General features: G+C 47.4%; 1 protein-coding gene across 1 annotated transcript in view; it reads left to right on the top strand.

The window, feature by feature from the left end:
- Cux1 (cut like homeobox 1) overlaps nucleotides 1-19,580 on the top strand; it is a 305,159-nt gene that overhangs the window by 195,527 nt on the left and 90,052 nt on the right. The window contains 4 exon segments of the mRNA XM_028894394.2: nucleotides 1,587-1,724; nucleotides 4,687-4,810; nucleotides 11,907-11,983; nucleotides 14,834-14,900. Of these exon segments, the coding sequence (XP_028750227.1) occupies nucleotides 1,587-1,724; nucleotides 4,687-4,810; nucleotides 11,907-11,983; nucleotides 14,834-14,900 (406 nt within the window).

Genomic DNA, 19,580 nt, shown 5'->3' with positions numbered 1-19,580 from the left:
AAAGCCAGTCCTGTAAATTGCATGTCTGCTTTTTCCAACTGTATCTAATACTGAGTAACTCTACTGGCAGACATCATTCTTTTGGGGGGAGGAGGGCCAGTCTGTGGGAGTGTGGATGAACAAACATCCCTATGGAAGCCAGAGGTCAACTTCAGGTATTGTTCCTCAGGAGCCAATGTCTCCCGCTGGTCTGGAACTCAGGAGTTCAGCAAGGCTAGCTGTCTTCACTGCACTATTAGGATTACAACGCCAACGCCACACTTGGATTTTCCTGTGGGTGCTGGGGACTCAGACTCAGGACCTTATGCTTGCACACCAAGCTCTTTACTGACTGAGCCTTGTCCCCAGTCCCCACATGTTCTTCTGTTCACAAGGTCTCAGGACTGGCCCAGATGCTCTTCCCCTCTTTCTATTCTAATGGGGAACTTGGTGGCTTTCTAGTTGGCTGGCCACAGGCCTGCAGCAGGGGTAATGCTGGGTCACCCCCAGTTGTGCTTTATAGGGGTCTCCAGTCTTAGAACCATCAACCACACACCTCTGACTGTTCTTAACACCCATCATCAGTAAAGGAGGATGACAATTTAAAAAAAAAAAAAAAAAAAAAAAAAAGACCACATCATGCTGTAGGTGTAGTTCAGGGGATAGAGCATACACGAATTTCCAGATAGCCAGCAGCACATGATGTAGGTGTTCTGTTACATGCCTCTACTCCTAGCACATGAGAAATGGAATCAGGGAATCCGAAGTTCAAGGCCAGCATGGTATATATGAGCCTCTGCCTCAAAAAGTAAAATAAAATAAAGGACCCTGTCCTTACAGAGCCCAAGGGTCCTTTCCTCTCTCCAAGGGTTTTCATGTATAGAATAGTGATCACCTGGAGTCAACAGGCTTAGGTCCACTTTCTCTGGACCTACCAGCCAGTCAGGTAAACTCAGGCAAGTCCTTCCTCTACACTGAACTTCAGGGCTACTTCTGTACTGTGTCATTGTGAGACTCTTGCAAGAGAATGTCCTGTCCCTATGAGTGGTCTGTGGCCTTTGTAACTCCCTTAGTTCCAAGTCCATCACTTCCTAAACACATTTCATTAGAGGCACCTTTCTGTGGACTAGTATCCTCCAGAGAGGGCTCTGCAATAAGATAGGCTTCCCTGGAGCCCCTTCCTCGCTTCAGTATCCCTGCATCTCTCTTTCTGTCTGACCAATGGATGGGAATCCTTAAAGAACCACACCCGCCAGAGCTGGCAAATACCGTGAGTCCTGTCGCCACTCCATTTTCACATGTAAGGATCTTGGACTGGGTTCCTTCTTTATCAAACTGCCCACCTAGCCAGTGGCCAAAGAGGCCCCCAGAGAGTCTCCAGGAGGTGACTTCTGGATACTGGCCTAAAATTGACAGTAAGGGGATGGTGTGGCTCAGAGGTACAACACCTACTTAGACACCCCAAGTAAGGAACCTGGGGTGTGTCAGCAGAAGAGGACTTGCCTGGAATCCACCAGTGAGGGGCTGAGAGCATGGCTTGGTGGTGGAGTGTTTCCCGGATGAGGGTCTGGGTGCAGTATGCTGACCTGTGTTCTCCCATTGTGTAGATCCTGTGCCAGCCCTGGACCTCGGGCAACAGCTGGAAATAAAAGTGCAGCGTCTACACGACATTGAAACAGAGAACCAGAAGCTTAGGGAAACACTAGAAGAATACAACAAGGAGTTTGCCGAAGTGAAAAATCAAGGTCGGTGGCAAATGCCTGCCTGGCTTTGCTTCCCCCCCCCCCCCCCCCCCCCCCTTAATTGCCTTCTTCATACTGTTGGAGCTGGCTGTAATTGTTACCTCCTCATGAAGCCAGGGTGGGGCAAGCAGCCGAATCTCTTAAACAGAGATAATGACACCCACCGCCTAACTATGCCACAGCTAAACTTTTCCTCCCCAATAACTACATAGGATTTTTATTGCTCTTGGTCTGGGCCGGATCAGGATTCTTTGAAAATTCCTCCTGTATCATCTTGTGATAGGATCTGTCTTTTCAAAGACTGATGTGTCGCCTCTGGGCGACACCTGTCAGACAGCCAGCTCCTGATCAAAGGGTCACACACAGTAAGTCATTTAGTAATTGCTACCGATCCATTAAGGCTCCAGACAAGACGCAGCCTTGCCAGTTGCGTGCTTACACACCATTCTTCCCATGTCGACCTCATCTATTCAGTATGGAGCTCGTGGAGAAAACAAAAAACCCAACAGGCTCTTGGCAGGGCTCCCTTGTGTCACAAGGCAAGGGAGGCAAAGGCTTTTCCTGATGGGGACAAACATAAAGAAATTTGCCCTATACCCAAAAGCCAGGTGTGTTCAAAATCCTAGAACCTTGTCCTGGCCTGGTGTAAGCTACAAATCCAGCTACTTCGGGGGGCCAAGGTAGGAGAATCCAAAGTTCAAGGCCTGCCTGGGTTACGGGCTGAGAGAGCAACTTAGTGAGAACTTGTCTCACAAATAAAAAGCAAAAAGAGGGCTGAGGATATGTGGCTCAGTGGTTGAAAATCTTCCAGCGAGGGACTCGGGGTGTGGTTCAGTGGTTGGGTGTTTGCCCAGCCTTGCATCCTCAAGGCCCTAGGTTCAATTCTCCATTAATAAAAAATAAAAACAAATAATACAAAAAGCTCCAGAGCCTCCTGGCTTCCTTGTGTTGAAGAGAAAAACCCAATTCAACAGCAGTCACAAGGTTTTAAAGCAACTCCCAAGTTTCTTGTGTGTCTTTATGGGGTTTGTTTTAGAAACATAGGTGAAGGCTTAGGGAGAAGAAAGGGGCATCAACCTGGCTGGCTCCTCTGTATGCCCTGCTATTTAGTGAGCTTTTAGAAAAACTAATCAAAAGCTAAATGGCTAGGATTGTGACGAGCATCCTTTTTGCCTTAGAGACTTGGAGACAGACTTGGGAGGGGGCACTGTCTGTGGGAAGATCCAGAAAGAAGCTGGGATGGCACAGGAAGAGTTCCAAGGACAGGCAGGCCTGGGGTGTGAGGGCAGCAGGTTCCTCTCAGGGACACTGACTGGAGCGTGAATCCATGGTGGGATACAGAAAATTTGGGGCTCAGATCCACTTGAGTCTGGTTCTGCCGAGAATATGATGGCCTCTGGGACCACAGGGACAGCACTGTCCTGCTTAGAAGCCTGTTAGGGCCACAAAGCTGGGGTCCTGTGAGACTTTTCTCTCCCGTAGCAGCCCTCTGCGGCAGCTGCCAGCAGGCTTTGTTTCTTTCAAACTGCCCGATGCCTGGGTGACGGATAAATATGTCCACATCTGGTTTGTGCACATACCTAGAGAAGAGTCTCCTCGTTCTTTTTACTTTAGCACCAGTGACCTGCCCTTTTTGCTGCCTCTGAGACAGGGGTTTTACCTAGCCCAGGTTAACCTCAAAGTCACTGTGTAGCTCAGGCTGGCCTCAAACTCAGTGTATAGCCAGTCTGATATCAGACTCACTGTAAATGGCCTTGGCTAACCACAAATTATTCTGTAACTCAGGCTGGCTTCAGACTCACCGTGGATTTGAGTCTATCCTCAAACTTACTATGAAGTTCAGACTAGCCTTCACCTAGTAATTCTCTTACCTCAGCCTCCTTCCAAATGCTAGCATTGCAGTCATGTGCCACCATTCCAGTCCTAATTTGTCTTCAGTGAGTGTTCGTGGGAGCACACACAGTCCACAGTGCCACCAGGCAGGTGGCACTGTGAGAGCTAGGGCTACAAGCGCTGTCTGGTCTGCCACGTTCTGCTTCTTCTCCGTTCATTACCTCAACTGCCCGTACCCGATTCTGGGAATGCAAAGAAACTCGAGTAGGCCTTGGAGGAGCCACTGCCTGTGACTCGTGTCACACTGCTCAGTCCCACAAGGATGACTATTAGAACAGAGGGGCACAGGTGGCGAGGACCCTCACCGTTCATTTGGACCGCTTGGATGTCCTCAGCTCAAGCCACTGAAGTGACTGCTGTCAGCTCATCATGGGCGGAAAGACACTTGGAAGAGCTGCCCCAGCCCTGCTGACACACCCCAGCTGGACCTGCAGGGGGCCCCTCCCAAACACCTGAGTGTCCTCCCACATCCCACAGGATCAGCTCTCTCTAGGGAGCCCTCATCCACCAAAGCTGGTGGCCAGGGCAGAGTGTACACTGACACCCAAGCTCCATGGTGGTTCCTCCTTCCCCAGCGCAGTGAGTGACACTCAGCCACAGCGCCTGGCACTTTCCATCCATGGGAAACAACAGCAAAGCTGCCTCAGCGGCTGACGGGGTCTGTGTCTGACTCCACTTCCAAAATGTTTGCACCCTTTCCATGTAGTAAAGTCTTTAAACCCACACCAAAACTTTATTAGTCTGCCCTCTGTAGAGGACCAATTTCAGATGCATCAGTAAGACAATATTATGTTTTACCATCGATTTCCCCCTTTTCTAAGTGTGCTGGAGGGACCACCACAATCCTTCCTGGCAAAACCCATTGATCCTCCCCAACTTGAATACTACAAGTTCAATTTCACATTGAGGGAGTAAAAGGTCCCCAAAGGGACTCATAACCATTGATTTTGTGTCAGCGTGGACAAGCTGGAGTTTAAAATACAGCGATCCCGGCAGGTTACGAAAGCCTGGTTCACCCAGCTATGAGGAACCGCTTCCCTTACTGTTGGTTTTTCGGTCTTTGATTCTGCAGAGGTTACGATAAAAGCACTTAAGGAGAAAATCCGAGAATACGAGCAGACTCTGAAGAGCCAGGCCGAGACCATTGCTCTGGAGAAGGAACAGAAGTTGCAAAATGATTTTGCAGAGAAGGAGAGGTGAGTTCAGCCTCACAGCTCCCATTGCCCCCACAGCACCAATAAACACTTCACCTCCAACCCTGATGTCACATGATAGTTTGAAAAATGCACATGTGAAATCAGCCCAGGTTGTTGACAAATGTCCCAAAGCTCCTGGGCAAAGTTTTGCTTGAAGGGCTAGGATGTGGTTCAGTGGTAGAGCCCCTGCCTGTAATCCCCCGTGAGATAGGCTTGGGTTCCCTCCTCAACGTGGCTGGAAAGTTTCGTTGAACAATGACAGTGATCCTTGCTTCTTCGTTGTCAAATCCCTTGAGTGCAATGCGTCACTCTCCTCCCAATGGCCACGGTGCAGGGTTTCAGCCCTGCAGAGTGAGAACAAGGCTTTGTAAGCCGGACACAGTTGACAAGTGACAGCTGTACCTGAGCTGAGGCAGCAAGGGGCCGGGTTCCCCCAACACGTGCTCTCTGCCAAAGAGCCTCGAACTCCGTCTACCTTCGTTGACGTTGATATTCATGTGTCTCAAAAATATTTTTTGTTTCATTTTCTTTTGCTTTTTTCTATTGCCCCAGTACCTCATAAAGCAAGGAATTGAGATTCCCTAACCCAAAAACCTGAAACATTCTTGACATGTAAAACTGTAAAGACTGAAAAGCTAAGCCTGCCCAGGGCTACAGTATCTCCATGCTTAGCATGTGCAGGCTTGTGGTTTCCATCCCAGCACCAAAAGGAACAGAAGCTGAGGCTTTTTAGAGCACTCCAGTCCTGACACTTTCACCCAGTGCCCTCTACATGAGTATTCCAGAATTCAACTCTCCAAGTCTGTCACAGCTGTGGTCCAGGCATTCTGGACGAGGGACCCTCGGCCTGGATCAGTGAAATGCACCAATGCTGCACCTGACTAATGGCGGTTACGGCTTTCTAATGGCTTACTTTATTCTAGACTTTCCCCATAAATGAGTAGTTTTCCGCTAATGGAACAATTTAATGAAAATCAGATTTCTTGTAAAAGCTATGGGGACTCCTGAGCTTGTTAGTTCCAGCTGTGTTCGTCAGATTTTTAAAAACTCTTTAGTTAAATTAAGATTGTTAAATTTTAGCACTAGCATGAGGAAATGCACATGCATTGTAACAGGAGGCACTAACTAGAATTACAGTTTCGAGTGAGTGGCTAGCTTTGCTCACAAGGGGTGTGGTGTGTGGTTTGGGGAGGTTTGTATGTGTGTGAGTGTGCACACATATGTGTGAGTGAGGAGGCCAAAGGTCAGTGTCAGGTGTGGTGGTGTCTTCCTCTATCATGCTACATGTTTTTCTTTGATGCGGGGTCTCTCACTGAACGGAGCTTTCCAGTTCAGCTAGACCAATTGGTCAGGTCCTCAAGCTTGTGTGGCAAACAATTTACCCACTTCGCCATCTCCCTAACTCCAGTGTGGTGTTCTGTTCTACTAGTGACCATTGATTTCATGGTCAGTTTCACTAGAGTTCTATGGGGTGCCTTCATAAAGATCCCAGGAGCTAGGTACAGTGGCACACACTGTATTTCCTATATTCACGCATCTCAGGTAGGAGAATCATGAGTTCCTTTTGTGTTGGTTTGTGTTTTGGGACAAGGTCCCACTGTGTGGCCTTGGCTAGCCTGGCACTCACTCTGTAGACCAGAATGGCCTCAAACTCACAGAGATCCGCCTGTCTGCAAGTGCTGGAATAAAGGCCTTCGCCACCACTCCTGGTGCTGTGCTGGCTAGTGGTGAGCCTGCATAGCAAGACCTGGTCTGCAAAAGCGAAAATCAAGGACGTCAGGTATCAGAACCAAGCTGTGGCTCCCCGATAAAGCTCATGCTTAACTGCATGATGCCCTGGTTCAGTCTCCAACACCAATATTAAAACAACAACAACACCTTATTCTAGTTACTTTTCTGTTGCTATAATAAAATATTCTGACCAAAAGCAGCAGCTTGAGGAGAAAAGAGTTTCTTTTGTCTTTTAGGTCACAATTCATCATTGTGTGAAGTCAGGGCAGGGACATGGAGCGGAAACAATAGAGGAATACTGCTTCCTTACGCATCCCAGAAGTACCTGCCCAAGGATGGTGCCACCCTTAGTAGACTGGGCCATCTTGCATTAATTAATAATTAAGACACTCCCCACCCCTAACATGCCTACCAGCCTATCTGATCTAGGCAATTTCTTAATCAAGGTTTTCCTCTCAGATGACTCTAGGCTGTGTCAAGTTGACAATTAAATCTAACCAGGACACCTCCCATGTCTCACAAAAGCTTCAGGGATCCTGTGATACTGACTTCATTGGCTCCATTTATGAAGAAGGAAAAGCTAGATGTGGTAGTGCATGCCTTTAATCCCAGAACCTGGGAAGCAGAGTCATTCAGATCTCAGACCTCTGAGTTTGGGGCCAGTTTGGTCTATGTGGCCAGTTCCAGACCATTGGGGGCTACATAGTTAGACCCTGATCCAAACAAAAACAAGTAAAAATAAACAAATATAAGGAAAATAGGGTCCGGCATAGTGGCACATGCCTTTAATCTCAGCTTTCAGGAGATAGAGGTAGGCAGTTTATGTGAATTTGAGGCCAGCCTGGTCTACATAATGAGTTTCAGGCCAGCTAGGCTACATAGGGAGACCCCGTCCAAACAGAAGGAAAATGAGACGGCTATAAGACGGCTCAGCAGGTGAATGAATGTACCTGCTGCACACACCTGGTGACCTGAGTATGAGCAGTGGGATCCACGTGAAAATGGAAAGAGAGGACCAAGTCCGCAGAGTTGTCCTCTGACCTCCACGTGTGCAACATGCACACAATCACAGTTAAAATCATTTCTTAAAGAAGAAGGAAAATGGCCGGTGTGGTGGTGCACACTTAGAATCCAAGCATTGTAGGTGTGGAGATGGGAGAATCACCCACAAGTCAGAGGCCGACAGCATGAGTTCCAGGTATGGTTGAACTCATAAAGAAACATACAAAGGAAGCATGCTGCATTGCTGATTGTGCAGGAAAATACAGCAGTCTAAACCCCTCACTTCCTACCGTGAAAACTGAATACAGGGATGTGGGCCATCTCTGACCATAACTCTTCCTAGTCATAGAAATTATAATTCAGTAAAATTCACTCACAACAACCTGAGCAAACGATACAGCATGATAAGAGTGAAAACTGCAGGATTTAAAGTCCCATACATGCACTGGCAGAGCGGTCCAGATTCCATCCCCCGCACCACCCCGCACCACTTACTCAAATATGTTGGCGCCAATTTTACTCCCAGCACTGGAGAAGTTTAAAAAAAAAAAAAATCAGGAATTCAAGGTTATCCTCAGCTCCATAATGAGTTTGAGGCCAGCCTGGGCTACATGAGACCCATTCTCAAAAAAAAAAAAAAAAAAAAAAAAAAAGGTCATGTATAGTGTGATTGATAATATGCACCCTTTCAGCCTCATACATTATAAAAGTATGGAAATAAACTGATATGGGAATGTGGTACTGCTCAGTTGAATTCAAATTAGGTAAAGGAATGGATTATATTAAAAGAGAATAATGTTTAGGAACAGAAATAAAAATAAAGTTTTGCCTTTATTACCAAAATCAGGTTGAAGCCAGGCATAGTGACTATGTCTGTAATCCCAGCAATCAGAACCTACAACAGGAGGATTGCCATGACTTTGAAGCTTGGTTTATAGAGAGAGTTTCAGACTAGACTGGGCTACAGAGTCTTAAAACCCTGATTTTAAAACTGAGAAGATGTCTTAGCATATCAATCCCTTGCTGTACATGTGTGAAGAACATGGTTTGGATCTCCAGAACCCACATAAAATGTGCGGGCATAGCAGTGACCTGTAGTCCTGGCAGAGGCAGAGGCAAACCCCTGGGATAAATGGACCCCTAGATTAGCTAGAATTGTCTAGCTCTGGGTTCAGTTAGAGACTTTGCCTCAGTAAATAAGGTGGAACATGACCAAAGGAGACACCCAACTTCAGTGTTTGGCCTTCACACACACACATGTACACATGTGCACACGTCATACACATACATACACACACACACAAACGGTTTTAAAAAACTAAGCTGGACTTGGAATCTAAATAATTATTAATTCATTATATACTGAAAGAAAACTTGGATACATATTTTAAAATTTTTTTGAAGTGGAAAAATCTTTATAATAATATCTGAAAAAGTATAACATGACCATCCAAAATTTAAAACAGAATTTTTAAAACCAATAACAGTAAAGTTTTAAGATATCAACAAAGAAAGAAAAATATCTTTATACTGTATAAATTAATGGGTGGGTTTTCTTTTATTTATTCATTTTTAATTATGTGCATGTGTGCCTGTGGTACGGAAGAGTGCATGTGCTTGAAGGGTCCAGAAGAGGGTGTCAGATCTCCTGGAGCTGGAATTACAGTCAGTTGTAAGCAGTCTGATGTGGGTGCTAGGAACCACACTAAAGTCCTCTGGAAGAGCACTCTGTGTTCTTTATCAATGAGCTATTTCTCTGGCCCTCAATTTTCTTTTTTAATACATACATTCTTTCATTTATGTGTGTGTGTGCCTTTATGAATCTATGTGCACCATGTGCATACAGTACCTGTGAAGGCCAGAGATGGCCATCAGGTCCCCGAGAACTGGAATTAGGACAGAGATGAGCTGCCACCCTTGATGGTGCATGCCAATAATCCCATCACTCAGGAGGTGTAGACAGGAAGATTGCGAGTTCATGACCAGCCTTGGCTACATGAGATCCAATCTCAATAAACAAACAAACAAAACCAATAACAAAACCTTCTGAGTAGGCAGAGTCCAATATTTGAGCATACAGAGAGAGCAATAAATATTGAGTTTGATTTTATCCAGTGTTGGCAGGGCTTACAAAAACTCATTGGCAGGAGTTTAAATTAGAGGATTCTTATTTGGGAAGGTCCTCAATATCTATCCAAAAGAAAAGCAATTACATATAGCCTATGACCATTGAAATTGCTGTTAGAATCTTGTCCAACAGTTTCACTCTCCAAATTAGCCAAGAGCATAGTTAACGAAATGTTCAGCAGAACGACACTAAACAGTCGTAGGTGTCTGTGGCATTTGGGTTCGATTTGCTCCTGAGAATGAGGGGTAGCTGTATGTGCTGCAGCAGAGCACTTCCAAACATGGTGCTGCAGGAAAGGCAAGCTGCAAGCACGCATGCAGAAGAAAAGAATGGGTAACTGCAGGGCTTCGTGTCTCAAGACCAATACACAGGAGTTTGAGGTGGAGAGTTCTAGAGTTGGAGGCCAGCCTTGGCTAAAGGGAGCCCCTTTCTCAACCCTCCCTTCCACAAAAGAGGGGGAAAGGAATTTGTATTGCGCCATAGCTTGTTATGTTTTAATTTAATTCATACATACTGTTACATGTTACTTTACTTTGCCCTGTTCCATGTTATTGTATGTGACATGTTATTCTGCAGCACAAACTTTGTCAGTCTGTTATGTTAGTCAATTGCCTGCTAGTTTACATGCCTTGTATGTCACATAGTAGTTTGTGTGCCCTGTGGTATCTTATGTACACCATGTGCATTGTAGAAAGGTACAAGGGAACCCTGAGGAGTGTAAAATTAAAAAGGACTGTGGTTTTTATCCTCTTATAAAATTTGTTTTAAAAAACTTTGGGGTGCCACCTTTAATCCCAGCATTTGGGAGGCAGAAGCAGGTGGATCTTTGTGATTTAGAGGCCAGCCTGGTCTCAGAGTGAGTTCCAGGATAGCCAGGCCTATTTAGAGAGAGTCTGTGTCAAAATAAAAGAAACGAAAACCTTGGAGTCTGGAGAGGTGGCCCCGTTGGTAAAATGCTTGCTGCAAAAGCTTGAGGACCTGCATTCAGATTTTCAGTGCCCATGTGAAAAAGCCAGGTGCTGCTCCACAGCCGTACCCCAGGACTGCAGAGTGAAAACGGGGGACTGGTCGCCAGGCATCCTCCCCAACAATCTAGCCACATCAGTGAGCTCAGGGTTCAGCGAGGGACCCTGTCTCAAAGAATAAGTAAAGAGATAATTGAGGAAGATACAGACATTGGCTTCTAGCTTGCACACATGTGTGCAGACACACACATAGATGATTATACAATTTTTAAAGTGGGATTTTCTTAAGATTTGTTTTTAACTGTGTGTATGTGTATGAATGTATGTCTGTGTGGGTACAGGTACCTGCAGAGGCCAGAAGAGGGCAGTGAATTCCCTGGAGCTAGTCACCTGATATGGGTGCTGGAAAGTGAAGTCTGGTCCTCTGCAATTTTATAATTTATAATGGTCCTCCCATTTTATAATAGATACACATGAAAATATTAGCAAAAATTTTCTATAGGTGACAGAAATTTGGCTCTTTTTATTTTTTAAAGCTGTCTTTTCTCTTTTTGTACCCCCAGGTTTATTGTGTTGAGCATATGTTAAATTCATATGATATAAAAATAATGAACTTATTTTTAGACTTTTTTTTTCTGTAGACACAGAGGAAAGCATGTTATTTCTTGGCTGGGGACGGCATTTGGAGACCATGGGAATAGTAAACTGCTTTCAGATACTCAGAATCCTCAACCCCCACCCACTGTGGTAGCATTTGCGCTCCACTTTAGAGGAAAGGACAGCTGTCACATCTGTTTAGGACATCCTTTATGCCAACAGATTCCTTTTCTGTGTCAGCAGAATGTAAATGTATCATTCTTCTCCCTAACTTCCAAAAACAATGAGTGTGTGATGATGCTGTTTGATTTCTTTTTAATGTCTGCTGTCTCGGAACAAGTTCCATATAGGAGAGCCTTCCACACTGATTGCCACACATGTCGGGTCCTGCTGGGTGCACACCCACGTTGTATAATATGTGTTCACAAAGGTGAGGTGCAGAGATTCGGACTAGACTGCGATGCCTGCCTCCAGCTGGGCCTCCCTGAGAGAGAAGAGGGCTGAGCAGTGGGGCGCAGGGTACACAGCCCATCTCAGCAGTCAAAATAAGATGACCAGTTTGGCTTCATTTTCTCTCTCTCTCTCTCTCTCTCTCTCTCTCTCTCTCTCTCTCTCTCTCTCTCTCTCTCTCTCCCCCTCCCTCCATCCTCCCTCCCTCTCTCTCTTTTCCCAGAAAGCTGCAAGAGACCCAGATGTCCACCACCTCAAAGCTGGAGGAAGCCGAGCACAGACTCCAGACTCTGCAAACAGGTTCGATGCCCTCCGTCCTATTTGAAGCCACACAGGGAAGGTGGAAGTGGGCTGGGCGAGCACGGGCAGTCTCCTGGCCTGTTCCTAGCCCCTCTGTTACTTGTTGCTTCTGGGGATCCTGCAGTTAGGAGCCTTGAGCCCACACAACTGAAGCCTGTGTCCCAGGCTGCTCTACCTGACTGCATTAGTCACTGCATTGAGTTGCTAATGTGGACGTGGGCGGCTCCCCTGCCTTCTTCCTCCCTGCCCCAACCATCCTTCCTGTTCTTCTTTCCAACAAACACTTCTAAATCACCAAACTGTCAAGAACTGACATCTCATTTGGAACAATAATGGGGGGGGGGATTTAGTTCTACCCAACATGAAGTTAAGAACTGTTATAACAGAACCTTTAAATTCTAAAAGATACCAAAAAAGGTTATACCAAAGTTTGCCTTTCTTTTTTTGTTTCCTTTTCTGAGAAGGAAGCAGCATGATATCTTTAAATGTGGGGAGAAAAATGAGAAGACATCATGATCCAACTTAGAACACAAATGTTAGAGGGACAAAAAATAGTTACAGCCAGTTTAACAGTCCAATGAATAAATGTCCAAAGCTGCAAACACCAAGCTACTGATGTAGCTCTGCTACTAAGGAGCATTTGCTTAGAATACCATCCGTGAGAGGCTGGGGTGTGGCTCAGTGGTAGAATACCTGCCCAGAATCTCCCCGTGCGGGGCTCCAAGTGTGGGTCAACTGTAGAGCACCTGTCTAGCATGAGCAAAACCTTCAGTTCAGTCATCACCTTACACATGCACGTGTGTATATGCATATGCCACTTACGAATTCTAGAAAATTCTAGAGTCTAGTAGAACAGTGAGTGAAGGAGCAGGAAGCTCTCAGAGGCACTGTACATCTTAAGGGAAAGAGCTAACAGTTTTAAACAATCAGAGATTTGCAGGTAAATCAGTGAAAGATGATTTTGCCTATCACGCCGTCAGCTTTTTTTAAACAGATAATGCCACTGTTGCTGAGGGTGTAGGTAGGAGCATGGTCACAGGCACTGTGTGGGTAAGAGGGAATTGCCTCTTGAGGCTGGCTGGGTGAGATGTAGGGCAGGCATGTGCAGTTCTTTACCCAGCTGCTTCACTTTTTGCCTGTGACCTGACATGGAGAGACTTCCATCCTCAGCCACTAAGGGAAAAGATGAGCCTCGGAAAATACTCTTACCATCCCACTTATGGAACTGTTAAGATCTCGCCATGTAACCCAGGCTAGCCTGGCCTCATGATCCCCCTGCTTCCACCTCCTCAGTGCTCAGATGACAGGCATGCACCACCATGCCTTGCTCTTCAGTTCTTCAGTTCAGCCAATAAATGAAGTTGACAGTCCATAGATGAGCTTTCTGATCCTACCACAGGACATACTATTTTAAAATAAACTCTCTGTGCGCGTGCACGCATGTATGTATGTATGTATGTATGTATGTATGTATGTATGTATGTGAGTGCAGGTGGCTGCAGAGGCGTCAGCTCCTTTGGAGCTAGAGTTATTGACAGTTGTGAGTGGCACAACATGGATGCTGGGAACCAAACTTGAGTCCTCTGCAAGAGCTTAACCCCTGAACCATTTCTCCAGCCCACAATAAACTTTTTTTTAATAAGCAGAGGTATCCTAAAATAATAAAAATATCATTGAAAGTATGATAGGAGCTGAGGAGATTGCTCAGATCCATAGCACACAACCAGAAGGATCTCAGTCAACCTCTAGAGCCCATGCAAAAAGCCATGTGTGATGGAGCATGCTTATACTCCCAGGCCTGGGGAGGTGGAGACAGGTGGGTCCCTGGAGCTCACTGGCCTGCCAACTTCACCCACTTGGTGAGTCCCAGGCCATTGGGAGACCCTGCTCCATAAAAACCCAAGGTGGATGACGTCAGAAGAACAACACTCAAGTTTGTCTTTTGGACTGCAAACACATGCACATACACATGTGCACACACGGGTATGAGCACACACACAAAACCTTTTGAAGTGTTATATAGGAAGTACATAAACTAGTAACGGAGTTGTTTATAGGCATGGTCAGTTACCATATGCATGCTTTTACCCAACTGGTAGCATACCAGCGTCACTGTAGGCTCCCAAGTCATGTGTGGCACTAAGATGATAAGGTGTCCATGTTGCCCTGGGTGATAGTAATTTCCCAGCTCCACTATAATTATATGTGACCTCCATCATACTTGGGCTGTGCTTAGCGGAGATATGAAATATGCACCTGTATTTGCAGTTGTGTATAGAAATGGTTTTTCAATGGTAAGAGACATTTAAAAGCTGAAAGCCTGCAGCAAACCATGGACAAGTGGTTCTCTGTTGAAGGAGGCACTTCAGAGAGATGAGGCGGGCTGAGGGGAAGTTTTCTTCTCCACCCTCCGTTTGTCTCTCATCTTCGTGTGCTTCCCCTTTTACTTACTAGGATACAAGCAGTTGGTATCCTAGCTGGGCTTGACAGCACACGCCTGGAAGCCCATCACTGGGGAATTGTACCCAGGGAGATCCAGAATTCAAGGCCAGCCTAGGCTACATGAAACCCCATCTTTGAAAGCAACCTAAAGAAGTGGGGATATAGCTCCATGAGTAGAGTGCTTGTCCAGCACTCAAAAATCCCTGCCTTTGATCCCCAGCATCTAGAAAAGCTGGCATAGGGTTGCTCATACCTATTATCTGAACACTGGGTAGGTAGAGGCTGGTGGGTCAGATGTGCAATGTTATCTTTGACTATATGATGAGTTCAAGGATAGCCTGGGCTATGTAGGCCCTGTCTTAAAGAAGATTGGTGTCTTATATCATGGTTTCTATCCTTGCCTTTTAGCCCTGGAAAAAACTCGAACAGAATTATTTGACCTGAAAACCAAATATGATGAAGAAACTACTGCAAAGTAAGTGTCTGTGTGACGTCCTCCTCTTTCTTCGCATTTGGTCAGCATGACTCTGCTGTTGTCATCCCCAGAAGATGCTCAGCCTCCTGTCATGCTGCCAAGATACAGGGTCAGTCCAATAAGTCCCTGTGCCACATCCATCCCCACTGATCGCAGAGAAGTCTAGTCTTTGCTGTGTGTGTGTGTGTGTGCAAAGACTAGACTTCTCTGTGCGCATGTAGAAGTTAGAGGACCCCTTTGAGGAGTCAGTCCTTGCCGAGGCAGGATCGCCTCTTGTGTACTCCGCCTGCTGTGTACTCTGGGCCAGCTGCTCTGAAGGCAGGCCTCTAGGTGAGCCTCCTGTCTCCACCTCTGTCTCACTGTAAGAGTGCTGGGGTTGCACATGTGCACCACATCTGGCTTTTTATTTTTCATTATTTTATTCTATGGGTTTGGGTGTTTTGCCTATCTGGTCTGTATGTCTTGTGTATTGTGTGTGTACAATACCTGCGCCAACCAAAAAGGGCATCAGACGCTCTGAAGCTGGAGTTACAGGTGATTGTGAGCCACCGTGTGGAATTGAGCCTGGGTTTTTTATTTGCATTCTAGAGGTCAAACACCCATCGTCATACTTACAGAGAAAGCACTCTTACCTGTGGTAGCCGAGTCCAGCCCATGTGCTTCACTTCTTTTTTCTACATTGAAAAAGGGTGAACTTTCAAGAGATGTGATTGACGGGACACTTCTGAGGAAATTGTGTCACCTTTTTTTCTGGGACAGGGTGCCTTAGGAAGAACAAGCACAGCCCATAGCTTGTCACTGAGCCTTTCAGCTCTGTGCAGGGCTTCCTGTGTGGGGGACACCAGGGATGAGGCTGAGCCAATGACGCTTCCTGCCTACCTGACTATTGTCAAGATGGCATCAGACATCGGAGTGACCTGTGACAGGAACACTTCCTCCAGACCCCACCTTGCAGATGAGCAGAGAGGAGGAACTGATATTGTCCTGCGTTGTGAGGAGGCCACAGTCTGCTCGCATGGCTAGCGTTCAGACAAGCTGTGTAAGGCTGGAGTTTTTACAGCCTTTTCCCATCAAGGAAGGCTCTTCTGGTCTTGCACAAAAAAGTGCATGTACTCCAGCAGTGCTGCCCCTGGCCCTGGGAGCACAGGCCCTTGATTTGCTCACATGGTGCTCCCGTGGCTATCAGTAGGGTCACATCTGAGTTGCTCCCACCCTGCTGTAGTGAGAGACAAGACTTATACCCCTTAGCCCCAGCAGTCCTGGTCCTTTTCATGTGGCGTGTGTGTTCATGTATGTACTTGAATGTGTGTGGAACTGGAGTTACCGGGTGGTTATGAGCCACCATGTGCACGCTGGGAGTCCTACTCAGATCCTCTGGAAGAGCAGCCAGTGCTGTTCACCACTGAGTCATCTCCAGCCCTCCACCTTATTTTTTTTAAAGCAGGGTATCTCAGTACACTTGGAGTTCACGCGGGGGCTAAGCTGTTGGCCAGTGAGCTCTAGGGATCCATCTAGGGACAGGTCATCTCGGGTGGGAGTCCCACCGCGTGCCATCACACCTGGCTTTGTACATGGGTGCTGGAGACCTGAACTCAGGCCCTGGTTCTTACACAGCAAGCCCTTTACTGAGCGAGCCCTCATCTCCCCGGCCTCAGGGCCATCTCATGGCCCTCTCTTCCGGTTTGTTTGGTAGTCCAGAGCCTTAAGGGTGCAGTTAGTTCCCCAGCCCTGCAGTCAGACTACTAAATAACTAGAACTTATTCACAAAGACGCAGATGTCCTCGCAGTCTCCCCAGCTGGCTGACTCGATGGCACAGCTGAGCCTCGTGGAAACCTTCGGCCATCCTCCCTCCTTGCTCTGCAGTTGCACTTGAAGAGCACCACATGAGCTCAGTCTAAGGGAGTAGTGGTTCAATTCCCCTGTAGCCCTGTGGCTTTGGGCCCGCCTCCTGCCATCCCAGAGACAGGGCCATCTGAGCGCAGCTGCCATCATCCAACTGGAAGACACACATGCTGCCTCCACCCTTTGAAAGCCCAGAGAGCCCCTCACCCGCGACATTCCCACAGCAGAAACCACCCCAGCTGCCACAGTGAGACTCCTGGACCAGGGTCCCGTCCCCTTTCTGTCAGTGTTTCATCTTCATGTAATGTGATCGTTTCTGCTTGGTCTTCATCCTACTAAATAGATCATTGTTCTTAGTCACTGACCTTTCTTCTCGTTTTCTTTGGTTTTTGCTTTTTGACCCTGGGTCTCTACACAGCCCTGGCGGTCCTGTTGTGTAAACAGCACGTTAATCAGGGTGTGGCTCCTCCTTCTACTCCACATCACTGTCTTGATTGGCCTAAGTCCTAGTGAGTTTGGAGACAGAGTTGTTCGTATCACTATTTTTCATTATTAAACTGGACTGCTTTCCTGTATGTGCTTGTTTATGTGTCTATGCCAGAGGACAACCTTGGGTGTCAGTGATCGTGGATTCAGCAGTCTTTGGAGAGTTTGTGGTGTGCGTGTATGTATGAGTGTGTGCATGTGTGTGGGTCCACATGCACATGTGTGCACCTAGCTGTGGCAGTCAGAGGTTGATGTGGTGTGTTTTCCTCACCAGTTCTCCACGTTAGATATATTGAGTCAGGGTCTCATTTGAACCCAGAACTCACTGATTCAGCAGCTGGCTTTAGGGATATCCCATCTTTACCTCCCTAGTGCTGGATTCAGCAACCTACCATGCCAGTCCAGGATCCAGATGGGTCCTCCTGCTTGCCCGGCAAGTGCTTTTCCCACCCAGACTCATTCCCCGTCCTCCTTTTGTTCTTTTTGAGGAGTGAGTTTCGCTGCACTCCTTAGGCTGGGCTCAGACTCCTAGGTTCGGGAGACCATCGTCCTGTAACAGCTTCTGAAGTAGCTGGGGCTCTGGTGTGGGTGTGGGACTCGCTGGGGGATGTCCAGATGTAAGGAGTTCGGGAAAGATCCAGGCCACACTGGCCTCTTGGAAGACCTGCCACGGTTCTGAAAATTGTGCCCACAGGTACAGCAGGTTGATGGGTATGGAGAGGTTGAGCTTCAGCTAGGCTGGACTGAAGGGGCTAGGAAGGTGACTCAGACTAGGGGATGCACCCGGATAAAAGCTGGGCTTGGAAAGTCCATTTGCAGTCCTAGCCCTGGGGAGGTAAAGACAGACAGATCCCTGGGGCTCCCTGGACAGCCAGCTTATCTTACCTGTGATCCTCAGGACCCAGTCAGAGAGCCTGTCTCCAATAAAAAGACGGATGGCTCCCGAGGGACAACGGGAAAGGTTGACCTCTCTGGCATCCACCTTCGTGTGCACATGCACACAAACCTGGGATGGTTTTACACACCTCTTAAAAAAAGAACAGTAGAAGGCTCCAACGTGTGTGGACAGAGAGCCTGGGAAGGGAGGTGGGAGACAGAGGAGAAAGACTTTGGAGGAAAGAGCGCTCTGGGAGCCATTGCTCTGGTCTCTGTACACAGTGTCACCTCCAGGGCATCCGTCTCTTGTACAAGGGGCGTAGAGCGGTTGCCTTATGGAGTAGCTGTGGAGAACCAACCCTGCAAGGCCTGGGAGTGCTCAGCAGAGTCCCTGCACCTCTCTTGGAGAGCGGGAGTCTGAAAGTTTGTCCACTTATAGGGTACACACTGCTTGTCTGTCGTTCAGACCACCGACCTTCCCCTCCCCCATTTAAAAAGAAGCCCCAGGGACCCGGGGTGTAACGCGGCTGATAGGGTGCTTGTCTAGCATCCACAAGGCCTTGGGGGCGATCCTCCATACTACAGGAAACAGGTGTGATGGCACACGCCTCTCTAGTCCCAGCACTTGGGAGGTGGAGGCCAAGAAGACGAGGAGTTAAGGGTCAGCTTCGGCTCTACTGTTAGAGGCCAGTTTGGGCTTCACAAGACCCTTGGGGGATGCAGGTCAAAGGCAACAAGGCCACTGCAGCCTCCACCCCCACCCCTGACTGCTGCTTCTGCAGCCATTTCAGCTGCACGTCAGCTGGGCCTGCGCGGCTGCTGTGATAGGGACAGCGGCAGTAAAGTTTTCCATGTGTAGGCTTGAAGCACAATGTAATTAGCCTTTATGCACAGAACAAGGCCCCATTGATGAGTACAGCTGGTCTTTGTTTGTCCCATCGCCGAGAGTGGGAGGTAAAGTGTTCTTCATGTTTATTAATGCAGGATTCCGTAGACAAATGGCAAGCACAGTTTAATATTTGTTGGAACACAGGGGGGCTTGCCAAACAGTTGTTGTGTGAGCGGATTACAGGCCCTCACATTACAACCATTGCTGGGTTCAATAAATGGATTATTTCTGCTTTTTTTTTTTCATGTACCTCCTCCTCAAATGGTCACCCCTGAGTCCCCTTCTCCCCATAGCAGATGCACCTTAAGGACCTTAAAGTTGCATTTTACAAAGCCCGTCGGCGTGGATTTCCCCATTCTCGCTGCTCCCTGGGACTGCCTTCAGCCAGCAATGGCTGTCGCCCTGAGAGGCGTGGGCCGCTCGCTCTGCTGCCTGCCCACCTCCTCCACTTGTGCTGCGTGGTCGTCCACTCCCCCTGGGTCTAAGGCACCACGGAATGAGTGCAAGAATTCCCGTGTTCGTTTGTATTTTTTTAACCTTTCAAGAGAAAGATTGAGAAAAAGGGGGTGGGGTATTATGGTGCACG

Source organism: Peromyscus leucopus, chromosome 23 (genome assembly GCF_004664715.2).
Source record: "Peromyscus leucopus breed LL Stock chromosome 23, UCI_PerLeu_2.1, whole genome shotgun sequence".
Taxonomy (NCBI): Eukaryota; Metazoa; Chordata; class Mammalia; order Rodentia; family Cricetidae; genus Peromyscus; species Peromyscus leucopus.
The sequence above is the reverse complement of the archived record's forward strand: the minus strand, read 5'-3'. Positions and strand labels throughout refer to the sequence as shown.